Raw genomic sequence first — 12,942 nt, 5'->3', positions numbered from 1 at the left:
TGATGTGTATGCATTACATTCATTTCAGTATATATTATATATATTTCAGTATATTACATATTCTTAGTTTTCATCCTACAGTTTAAAAGGCCAAATTTATTTTTTGAACTACAGGATCTTTTTTTAAATTTACATTTTAAACAAAGAGTTAAAAAAAAACCCAGTAAAACAGCGCCTGTTCCTTGCTGCTTTTCAGTCGCTGTGTCACTGTAAATGGGGAGGTCACTGCGCAGACTTGTGATTTGATCAGCAAGGATCATTTAAAGCATCATTTAACTCTGCTTTTCCTCTTTCCCTCCTGCTGCTTTGGCTTTAAATGTTGAAGAATTCGAAAGGTTAAACCCCCAGAACCTTTATCATGCGTGTACTTCAGTTTTGTTCTGCATGAAGGCGTTTATTTGAATTGTGTTCGTTTTTGTGTTTGTGCTGTGCTTTCTTTGGTTATGATTTAGTTGGTCTTACAAAGTTGTTTCTTTGCAGGAGTTTTTGCAGGTATGATTTCATCTTCTTTCCGGAATAAAAGGGCCAGTGTTTCAAAATGATTATCCAGTACGGCCAGCCACAGAAAAAGGATTCCAGTCTGATGACTGATGGACATTACGGGCATATCTGGGAAACACAATGCACAAATTTAGGGAAACTGATTACATTTAGCTGGCCTTACTTAAATGACAACTGCAAGACATAAAGCAGATATCAGTATTTTACTGCTTTTGTAGATCTAGAACTATAATGGACCAGGACCTGCTCAAGATTAAGGGAGTTATAAGTGAGGTCAGAGTGCTCAGACCTCAACCCACTGACATAGAGTTGCAGAAAATATTGATGAGTCATTTTCCTCCTCACTTTTGTGCGGTGCCATTCAGGACCTTCAGAAAATGTGTGATTGAGGTTGGTGCTTCTTCAAGAGGCTGCAAGCAAAAAAATAAGCCACAACAAAAGCTTTGCTTACTCTTTCCAGTCTGCGATGCAGCTGACTGCTCAGTGTATTCAATAAAAACAAGAAAAGCACTGTGTTATTAGTTAAGTCAAATTGTGTTTGTAATTGTGACTCGGATGAAATTAATTTTAAGAGTAGTCTGTTCAGAAATGCTGGGTATTACAAATAACATTATCGTCACCAGTTTAATTGTATTTTATTGCTGGATTCAAATGATTTAATAAAAATGTCTGCTGCTGAAAAAGGAACGTATCATGCATCGTAAATTAGGTTGGAGGATGGTGTGACATTGTGAATATTATAAAAAGCAAAAGGAACCTTTTCTTGTATTTCCTAAATGAAAGAGGTGCAAATGAGGACAAAACAGAAAATAATACGTTTTTCTTAATCACTTTTGACAAAACGCCAATGTCTAAAACCAAAAAGAATGGAAACACATCCTGTAACAGCAACAGATGGGTGACGGCTTTTCATTTTCCCCTGAAGGTCAAAATCTCAGCTGAGTGGAAAACAGTCTAATTTAAAGTAACATGACAAATATAAACAACAGAGTCCTCCAAGGAACATTGTGACATTTTAAATACAGGCAGTCATGCCTAACACTTCAGCAGGGTTTTGTTTCTCCAGTGTAAAGCTCTTTTGCCTTCCATTTAAGCTGTGTAATCAGCGACTGATTCACAGATTATCAAGTGCAGTCACAATGAAAACCAGCTGTAACGTGGGTCGCCCGATGCACGGCAAACCAAAGCGCAGATTCCTGGGTTGTGATGCAGCAGAGCTGCTGGATTAAGCTAAAAGAAAAGTGTAATTAGATTAAAGAGTGACCAGTTTCTCCTCTGCGCTCATGTGCAACCCTCTGCAGTCCGCTGAATTTGAATTGACTTATTTTTTTTAATATGCTGTTTAGATATTTTATAGCTGATGCTTTATTTATGCTTTTGCAAGTTTTTCCCTTTGTACACCAAATATCTGCTCACTAGCGTGAATGCTACTTAGATTTCGTGTTCTTGTGGAGTCTTTGTTGCTTTCCTGTTTCAAAAAATGTGGGGTTTTTTTCTCTAGCAGAATCTTTTCAGACGAATCTGGAAAATGCCAGTTTGACAAGCATAATATAGTATGTTTCCCACTAAGGTGATTCTCAAAGAGCTTTTAGCTGAAAAATAGCCATATCTCAGCATGGTGTGCGGTGTTTCCTTGAGATATTTGAGGAAACTTGATAGGTGGAGGACAAAACAAGAATTGGCAGGCCTAAAAAAATACAACATCCAAAAAAGAGCTTTGAAAATCTTTCAAGAAGCCTGGACAACAATTCAATGAAGACTACTTAAAGAAATTTCAGGAAAGTTTCCCCTAGCAAGTTCAGGATGTGTGCAGCTTTTCAAGAATAAGACAACCGAACCAATTTCCCGTTTTCCTAGCATCATGTATAAGAATGCACAGTGCAACAGGACAGGAAGGTGAAGTGCATATCTTCATTCCTGTCTGTTTAAATATATTGGTTTCGAGTGTGTTGGTATTTTGCATAATCCTGCCACTTGCTGATGGTGTCACTGTGCATTCAGTGACACCATCAGCAAACAAGCGTGCGTGTGTTTGTGTGCATATATATCTGCTATAGGAGCGGGCAACAATCTGCAAAGATAACAACAAAGAAGCAGCTGAAGGGACAGACGTGCATCACATGTGCAACCACTGCACGCATGCAAGACATGCGTGAGTGTGCACTCACCTATGAAGCCAGATGATGGGGGGTTGGGTTGGATGTCCTCCTCTGTGTTGCCCTGAATCACGTCCCAGAGCTGCCACACATAGCTAGGGTGAAGGATGTAGAAGGGCTGGTCAGGATGCAGCTTGCGGTGCTCCATGTATGGACCGAACAGGTTGTAGTCCGGACTAGTGTACCACTGACGAGAGATAACACAGCAGACAGATTTAATCTCAAATCATGAGTCAGATAAGAATAAGACAACGTGATTTTTTTTCCAATAATTAAAAATGTTTCTGATATTTAGAGGATTTTCTACTATTCAAAACAATGAAGACTGCAGTCAATACAAAAATAGCAACAGTAGTATCGCTCACTGGGTTGAGCAGGTGGCCCAAATGCCATAAGGCTATTGCAGAGGCCTGAGTTTGAATCGACTCATGGCTGTGTGTTTCCTGTCTTCTTTCCACCACCCTATCTCAAAGGCTAAAAAAGCCCCCCTTAAGCAAAAGATAAGAAGGAAAAGATGTTTAAAGATAGAGTGCAGCCCTTTGCAAACATCTGTCAGTCTCTAACGTTTGGACGTTTTATGCTTTCTTTCACAGTTTAGATGATTATGTTTTATTCATGTGAGGTTTGTGTTGTTACCCAGGGACATAAATAATGTATGGCTTACAGGGTATGCATTTAACAAAATAGAACTAAAGCATATTAAATGTAATTTCCTGAAATAACATCATAGCGGAGGAACAAATCGATGTAGCTGCACTAAATGCTCAGACAGGAAGTGTGTGCATGTGCAGAACAAATCCTGGTTTAGGTGAGGACCTTTTGCAGATATAAGCCTAGTGCATACTGATAATTTCCCACCAACAAGTCAGCCTCTCAACAGAAAAGTCAGTGAGCTGCTGTCTTATAGTAGCGTGGCTGTTATGCTAAAAACTTTAGAGTCATTGAAACTATGTAAGAGACTATTTCCGGTCAGGAAATTGAAGGGCTCTGGAGTCAATCAGGTGGTTTGACTGAAATTTTAAGCTGTCAAAACATCCAAGAAAATGTTAAGTGTCTTAGACGAACGGTGCAGCACAGCTGTGTAGAGAACAATACTGTGATTGAAGACAGCAAGTGCACTGTAGGGATACATCACAGTTGGACAAATGAAATCATAAGAAAACTGATGTAATCGGTGTGCCAAGTACTCATAATGGATTCGTGGGAGTGTGCATGTCCATTTTCATCAGTTGTACCATCTCCAGTTTGACCGCAGAAATAAAGGAGAGCATGAAATCATTGTTCATAATTTGTAGTTTATCATTAAAAGCCAAATTAAATAACAGTTGTTCCACTAATTCATGAGAGCTGAATATTATGAATTAATGGCTTTTAATGTAAATCTTTGTAAGGGCTTTGAAATAAAGACCCGACTACTGGGAATGTATATTTTGAGAAACTATATAACACACAATGCAAGTTACTGCATCCATGCATTGGATAATAATTAGTAACTGCACTTATAATATGTATGTGTGTATATATATATATATATATATATATATATATATATATACATATATATATGCATGCTGTTTTTTGGTATACTATCAGGGGAGCCTCCAGATTTTTTTTCATAGGGGTGGCCATATGGGGGCCACTAAAATATCGGGGTGGCACACCAAAAACAGAATGTCCAGGTTTATTATGCTCTTGTGAACTGCAGGTTAGTTGAAAAATAAGGGGGAAAGGAGAAAGAAAATAATTATATGCCTAGTTAATTTCCTGCTATATCACTGAAAATATATATCACCACTAGCACCCCTAATGAACTCACTGTAACATTCACAAAACCAGATGTAATCCATCTGGGCAAGGCTTGACATGTTGTGTGTTCTTCTGCATACCTTGATTATAAACAGTCTCTATTTGAAGGCATTTTCACCCAGAGAACTGCCAAACTGGATATTTGCTCTTTTCCTGACCATTCTCTGCAAACCCTAGAGATGGTTGTTGGTTGTGTCGGAAATCCCAGTAGCTCAGCAATTTCTGAAATAGTCAGACCAGACCATCTGCCACCAACAACCACATATTCAAAACCCCAGCTTTCTTCTTCATTTTTACACTATGTTTGAACTTCAAGTAGGTCGTGTTGATCATGTCTACATGCATAAATGCACTGACCTGCTGCCATGTGATTGGCTGGTTAGATATTTGCATTAACAAGCAGTTTACTTATATCTAAGTTAAATAAAGTTAAGAAATGTAACACATTTAATCATTTGGCGAGTGTCATGGGATACAAAGTAAAAATAAACGGAACAAACTTATATACGAGAAGGAAAGCTACATGACAGACACACTGCGAGGTGCTAAAAGCTACAAGAAACTGGACAACAGCAACAACACCTTCCAGTATTTCCAAAGGTTAACTACTGACAATGAGCGAGGATAGAATTGAAAACACGGATGTAGAGACAAAGGTCAAGTGTCAGTGGAGCATCGTGTTCTTTATTAAAACCCCATCAGTCCACATCCAGTAATCCTGTTCTTTACCGTGCTGTCTACTGGCTATGTGAGCAGTTGGGTGAGCAGTATGGCAAATACTGTAGCTATATAACAATGCACTGCACGCACGCTTGAACTCTATTTGCATGGATAGTAATAAACTAACAAATCAGCCATTTTTTAAATCTTTACTTAATCTGATATATTCTGACGTAAGGACCTAATCTAGCAGCACAACACTGATTAAAAGGATTAAAGGTTAATGCAGGAATATAAATGATCTTGTTTGTTTTGGTGATGTCCTTCAGAAAATTAATTAAAGCGTTAAAAAAAATAAATAATAATAATAATAATGATGATGAAAAAAAGAAATTTCATGTAATTCACCAGATAAATGAAATCACTGAAAGCAGAGGCTGCATGCAAATATAATTTAACCTCAAACAATCAGGCCATTCACCGAATAACAATTAACGGGAAGCATGGAGAGGAGGATAAGGGGAAAGGAGCCTCGGAATAAAATCTTGTTTTGGACACATTTGCTAACATGAACCAAACCTTTTAAAGGGCAGGTGGAAGTCAGAGATAGACGAGATGACATCATGGCAACAAGCTTCTTTTCCTACATGTGTTTGTGGCTACATACACAACAATAACTGTGTTTACTTTCCTAAGACGACCCGCTTTAATATTCCTATACTCCTGAAAATGATCTGCTGAAACTGCTAAAGTGAAAACACATATACCTTGTGTAAGTTGACAGCATAAGGTGCGGGGTCCCAGGCCACCAGAGTTATATTCTTGTAGATAGAGCTCGTATTGAACCGATGCCTAGGATTTGCCAAAATCTGTAACACAGCACATGAAATGTAAGTCTTACTTTCAAATGTAAAGCACAATCATTCAGATGCATGGTCACTATTTTGCCAAAATACAAATAAAAACACAGAGAGAACCTCTTTATATGCCTACTATAAATTAGACTAGGAGGCAGATACCAACATAAAGCCTGTCCAGTAAATATGATTACACAAATATGTTTTTTTGGCCAGGCAAAGCAAACGTTTAAACATCTCCAGACAGACTACACAAAACAAAGACTAAAGAAGCTGTTGGTGTTTTTTTTCCAAAGAACTAATCTATCTGCTAATGACAGTTCATACCATTGAGTTCAGATTATTTAAGTACAATGAACTCATCGTCATTTGGATGAAACACTTGACCATTTATACACTTCTAAAGGCATTACTTTGCTACATAAATAGTGAGTTGAAAATATAAATGACTGTATTTTTTTTAAATCTGTTTCTTTTAAGGATTCACTGTCATTTAAGGCCTCATCCTAACTCACCTGCGAGTTGATGATGCGGATAGTGGTTTTGTTTCCCACGTCTCTCTCGTAGCCTTCTGTAGGTGCAGCATTGAAACGTAAAACTGCATCATGAGCATCTGAAAGGGAAACCATGGAGTCTTTCAAAGCAAGGTAACAAACTGGCCTTGAGTTGCATCTGTTATCATGGAAATATACAGACAATTTCCCTCCATAAAAAGTCTTCTTCATAGCGATATAAAAAAAAACTTAAAGGGTGAAGCCAGGCTTTGAAGATGTACAAACAAATATCAGATGTCTCTTCCAAATGTTACCAGCTCATGTTTTCAAGGTCTTAAAGCAATTACCATCATCTTTCAGAATTTCTACTTAGTCCAAATTTATTTAGAGGAGAAAACACAGGCAAACATCTCAATAACCAAGCACCTCAACCAAAGTCAGTGACGACACACTGACTACAGGGATGAAAATCACACTTGCACTAATTGTTGACAACAATATCCGACAGGCTCGGGGATGTAACCGGTGGTTGGCTCAGGTAAACAAAGAGCCATGGCTCACATAAGGAGTTTACTGGGTTTTTTTGTTCACATGTCCTTCACGGTCCTCAACAACTTGAAATCCTCACCTTGATGGATGGCTGCTGTAACAATTACAAATTAATTCCTGCCTGTCTGCTGATCGATCTGTCAGTTTCCGGCGTCCTCCTCCTGCATTGAACTAACACCAAAATGGATGATCCCTCAGCTTGTGATCTGATACCCCTTCATCACTGCCACCAGCAGGTTTACAACTCAGAGCAGCTTCACAACAGCAAACAAGGCCCTAATAAAACACAGTAAACATGTCCATTCTCTACAGAGCTCAAGCAGAAGGATGGCTTTAAAGAAGAGTCCTTCAAGCAGCGATCAGCCTCTGTCTTGATGGAGGCCAAACGCCTATTTAACATCTTCAGAAGAAAGAAAGGATAAAAAAAAAGGATTATTTAGTAAAGGCATAGCACATAATAATAAAATTAATGAGAGCAGAACTGAGTCTAACTGAGTGGTGCGGCCCAGTTTCTCATGGGGTTCCTGGAAAAAATTCATTGCTCACTCCTGACTCACTCAGAATTCTTAGAAAAAATCTTCTTCTTCTGAGAAAAAAGTCAGAATTCTGAGATTAAAGTACTAGTAGTACTGTAGTAGTAGAAGAAAAAGAAGTTTTTTGCCATAACTATTCACTAAAGTAAAATGGAGTTACATGAATAACTGCTTATTATTTTGTCTCTTGTTACTATCATGGCCAATATCCCCCTTACACAAACAGGGACAGGTATATATGACTTGGTTCAAGTTTAAAAAACTGTCCGTATTATTCTGGAAAAACAAGTTCAGGAAAAACGCCTTGCATTTCAGTAACATATTTAATACTGCCATTGGACGGTACCAATCCAGACTTCCCCAAAAGTTGATTCTGTTCATCTGGACGTAGCGTTTTCAGTGGGAGTGACTTCTTCTGTTGCAGCTGACTGCAGGTTTCCCCAATCTTTTAAAAAGCCCATTTGCATAATGACTGACTCCAGCCCCACTGAAAGAACAACGGGCTGGAGTCAGTTCCTTGATCCTTAATATGCAAATTCTCATAACTCTTATTTCTCTCTCATAATTCACCTGGATAATAGAGCATGCATCAAGACAATCCATACTTAAGAGTTGCAAGGAAAATGAGACAGTTTCTAGAGAGCACTGATATTCAAGCATATTTACTTATCTCGCATGATAAATTTGAAAGATAAATGACACTAGAGTTGTGTCTAAACACTGATAAATAAAACAAACCTCTGAATTGAGTGTTTTACTGCAGCATCAAACTGAATAACCCTGCCAAAGACGAATCTTCTCCATACCGTGTTTGGAATGAGGATGCAGTTTGCCGTGTTCACCATATGATGGCAGGCACACATCACCACACTTACTATGAACCAAGTCCTGACCAACAAACTCTCACAGCATGGCCTCAGTGGTGTATAGACACTTAGGAACATTACAATCCAAAAGTCAGTCAACCTGCCTCTGGTATTCTCAAAATTTAGAGCGATCGTCATATTCAAGTCCGGACAGGTTAACTGAATGAATGAATGACTCACTGTTCATACCTGCAAAATACAGGTTCTGGCACAGAGAAGCCTTTCAGGGGGTACAACAGGGTGAGAATGAGTAGACAGAGTGAGATCAATGCCATCTGATTTCCTGCTGAAGCTAAGCCTGAGAATTAATGTAGCAAATACATGCTGTTTCTTTTAAAGCACTGTGACGCTGTTCAATAAATAATCAGCTTCATAACAACGGTCCCATTTATCAAGACACTACAGCACATCAGTTAAACATCTCTTAACTGAATACGTAGATGATTACACACTGAACGGGTATCCTGCAGCTGTTTTTACACTGAGATGTGGGTGACCTCAGAAATCATCAACAGCAGCTTTCTATAAGAAGGTTTGTGTGTAATCATACCAACTCAGGATACTGTTTAGAACAGCTCTTTATTTAATTCGTGACTAAAGTACCGTATAACACTGGTAGAATTTATTATTATTATTTTTTGTATGCGAGCACATGCATATGGGACACATGACTGGCCAGGCATCAAAATCAAACACGGGAGATGATGATACAGAAAGATTTCGATTTGGTGCCTGAAACTGAAAACTCATTCCCATCTCAGTCACCTGTTTCTCGTATACCAAGTCACGTGTTCATGCACTAACAATGGGAGGTGGCTTGTATGTTTTTCAAATTGTAGGAAATGATGTTGCTGCTGATTTCCAAGTAGCACACAACAGAGTAGCGCGCTAAAGACTGAAGGCTTGTGGCATCGATGTTTTCACTGATAACCAAAGGGTCACCTGCAGAAGTCTGTTTCCATTGCCCGCATGTACCCATTTCTCTGTGTGGTGTACTTTCTTGTCTTTCTTGTAAAACGTGTTCTGTAGGGCTGAACGATATATCGCATTTGCGATAATATCGCGACATGATCAAGTGCAATTTTCTAACCGCAAAGGCTGCGATTATACTCTGGACATGTCCAAATTCATGGGCTGCATCCTCCTGAGGCCGCATTTGTAGACCGATTACGTCACAGCGACGCGCCGAAGGCTGTCCAAATTACTACCATATCCCAGAATTCATAGCGCGGCCCAGCCAAACTCCAGTTTCCAGCAATGGCGGCCGCTACTAAGTTTTAAAATTACTCATACTAATCTTTCAGGGTCACAAAATAAACTTTTAACATATTTTCAGGCGAGAAAGTAGTTGTGTAAACATCAAATATCTGCTCGGTTTATCAAGATATCCCATATTTGCAAAAGTGCTTCGACGTTTTCAGAGGCGTCTGCTACCCACCAGCTCGACAGCTAGCCGGGAGCTCGAGGGTTACTGATGCGGCCGAGAACGGCACAACTCCCGGCACATCATTTTCAGATCACCGCGGAGTTTCGCTGCTCGGGTTAAACGTAATATATAAGTCACTTAGACAACCTAAAAATGTTATTGTTGGGCTTTTTTCAGTGTTTTGTTTGTTCGTGAGTAAATCGGTTTGGCTGAGATTAAAGTTATTAGATTAGATAAAATAAAACTTTATTAATCCCCCGGGTGGGTTCCTCCTTGGTTTTCACACAGCTGACTAAACGTCAAACAGAAAACTTATTAAACAGAAGTATGAGACAGTCGAGAATTTACACCAGTGTCTGGTTATATTTTAGATAGCAAGAAGCAGACGGCCGAGTTTAATAAACTCCACCGAGACAGCGGTGACGCAGATCAGAAGGCTAGACCGTCCAATTTCACGCCTTTAAATTTTAAAGGCGTGTTTGTGTGTGTGTTTATACAATTGCTATTATGTTTGCACTTTATGTGTAATGTTACTGACTGCAGAGATCAGTAAGATGTGTGTATTTTTTATTTATTAGTTTTATTTATTTAATATTATTTTTTAATTGAATGACTGTCTAGTAGTTCACAGATGTCGAAAAACTGAGTGTGGTAAAGCCACTGATTTTTTTTAATGTATATTTCTGCAATCTGCACATTGTACTGACTTTCATTTTAATGTTTACACCAGGGTTCCTTGTCAGCACTTTATGCTCAGATGTTTGTAAGCTAAAAATAAACTATTGTGTATGTTCAAATATACTGTTGTGATTGAAGAAGTTAAATAAAAATGTCAGTCATCAATTCATGCATCACCTCATGTCATCATAACAGAGGTCTGTCTTCCAGGAAAGAACAGTTTAAAATTAATGTAATATAGTATTGGCCATACTATATGATGTATTGCTTGTCTTTGTTTAATAATACAGAAGACAAAGACCTTAAAAAATAATCGCATATCGCATCGCAATCGCAATATTGGGGCAAAAAATCGCAATTAGATTATTTTCCATAATCGTTCAGCCCTAGTGTTCTGTGGCAGTGACATCTGTATACCCGTATCAGTCTATAGAGATGTAAAAAAAAAAATTCAAGCCACAAAGCTGAAGACCTTCTTATTAATTCTAGCGCTTGCCCTGAACAGCTGAATTCAGAGAGAAATGCAAGGAAGCTATATGTGATGTGAAGAGGCCTGATTGGTTACCAGAGGGGGTTCTGTTTTTTCTGCGGAGCCATCTGTCACTGAATTCACACTCTCCCCACTTACCGGAGAGCTGCCAAAAGTCTCTAAACCAAGAACGCACACATTCAAATGCAAAGATATCTAGCTTACTAGGCACGCACTCAACGCTGCGCACAATCAGCTTGACAAGTTAATCAGCAAAAGCCACACAAAAACCTGAGCAAATGCTAATCTCTGCAGGCACAAAGTGGAAATGTGCTGACCTTCAGACTACCACTCCTGAGTGGGACACTTAGAGAACAGGCGAGTCTTTTGTGCAGCAATCAAACAATCTAATGAATCATTTAATGGTAATTTATTATTAGGTACAGGGGACACCTTTATTTGGCAGCAGTAACATGTCCAACCTGTTATTGTTCCTACTTAATTCCGAGTATTGCTGTTTCTCCATAAAACACTTCAGTGAAATTCTACATCCTGTGACTTGATGCTAGTTTCAGTCAGCTGCACTCACCTGCAGTCAACTGAGACCAAGACTGAGACTAAGACTTCTTCACAGACTAATTTCTGTGAAATTTACTACTGTTGAATAGGATTGAATTCCACTTTAGCCTTTACTGTCAGAGACACACAAAGCCTTCTAATTGCAGCACCGGCCCCACTTTGTCTCATAATTTGTTATAAAGAATTTCATGGAAATTATTTAGATTACATAATTATTATAGTGCTGTATTTAAGACATTCGGGGAAAAGTATCTGTAATTGCACAAGTTTCAACAGAATACACGTTTGCAGTAGACTTTTTCTGGAAAATGCCAGAAAGTGACTTATTTGGTGCTTACCAATCTCTTTGCCTAATCGTGAGCGAAGGATGGCCCCAGCAGAGGTGACCACAGCACAGGTCTTGAAGCTTCTCCTGTTCTCCTTTTTGTACAGCTGCTCCAGGGGAAGGGATGGCACCAGACGAGCCCAGCCAAGTGAAGAGAAGGGTTGCTCCAACCCGTCTACTGTCCTCAGCCGGGCCTGATTCTTCAATTCACAAAGCAGCTCCTTGGCACTCTGAGCGGGCTTGCGATTCCCCTTGTAGGAAACATGGTGTTTGTTGGAGTTGACGTATTCCTTCATGGCACGCTGCAGTCGAAGACTCAGCATGCCTGCCGACACTCGACCCTTCCAGAGCCGCTTTATTAGCGAGATGGATTTGGAGAAATAGAATTCCTCCAGATCAGAGAAGTCATCGCCGGCCATACTGTGTACTCTGTTCTTCCTTCTGTTTCCCAGATCTTCATTTTCTTTTTCATCACCTTCCTCCCTGCCACCTTGGTATTGAGTGTTGCTGAAGTGGTTCTGATAGTCTGCAGTCTGTGACTGTCGCTCACGACTCTGGACTACAGGATCTGAGTGAGAACCCACATTTTCTGTACCAAAGGAAGACCAGGCTGCCAGGCTCTGTGGGTCAAGATAGTCCTGGCGACTTACTTCCTGGCTGCCATAAACAGCGTAAGGAAGATTGTTTGGGTTCTGGCTCATCTCCAGGCTGGTCTCTGGGGTCCCGGACTTGACAAGAGGCTCCAGCTCCGGTTTATCTCTGGGATACGTTGTAGTTAATGGTAAAGTCAGCTTTACCACGGCATGCTGTTGATGGGAGGCCTGTATGGAGGCCAGACGGCGTGTGTCTGGGTGCTGGGAGAGTAAAGCACCAGCAGAAGTAAGGGGCTCATCCACACGAGCATCCAGGAAATATGACAGGAGGGCGAGAAAGAAGAGAGCCCAGGCCAGTATTCCCACCAGCATCAGCCTCCGCCAGTGCCTCATACTGGACTTCATTGCCTCTTTCTCACATGCACGCCAGCTCTGTGGGCCCACCAACAT

General features: G+C 39.8%; 1 protein-coding gene across 1 annotated transcript in view; it reads right to left on the bottom strand.

Moving 5' to 3' along the window:
* The window catches only part of st6gal2a (ST6 beta-galactosamide alpha-2,6-sialyltranferase 2a), a 15,894-nt gene extending 2,952 nt beyond the window's left edge, over positions 1 to 12,942 (bottom strand). Inside the window, exons 1-4 of the mRNA XM_085375203.1 lie at positions 11,913 to 12,942; positions 6,496 to 6,593; positions 5,891 to 5,992; positions 2,670 to 2,844 (exon numbers count right to left, since the gene is read on the bottom strand). Of these exons, the coding sequence (XP_085231329.1) occupies positions 2,670 to 2,844; positions 5,891 to 5,992; positions 6,496 to 6,593; positions 11,913 to 12,942 (1,405 nt within the window). The remainder of the gene's footprint in view (positions 1 to 2,669; positions 2,845 to 5,890; positions 5,993 to 6,495; positions 6,594 to 11,912) is intronic.

The sequence above is a fragment of the Diplotaxodon limnothrissa genome, linkage group LG16, assembly GCF_057381915.1.
Source record: "Diplotaxodon limnothrissa isolate DT_005_m linkage group LG16, D_limnothrissa_male_GT1.1, whole genome shotgun sequence".
In the NCBI taxonomy this organism is placed as follows: Eukaryota; Metazoa; Chordata; class Actinopteri; order Cichliformes; family Cichlidae; genus Diplotaxodon; species Diplotaxodon limnothrissa.
The sequence above is the reverse complement of the archived record's forward strand: the minus strand, read 5'-3'. Positions and strand labels throughout refer to the sequence as shown.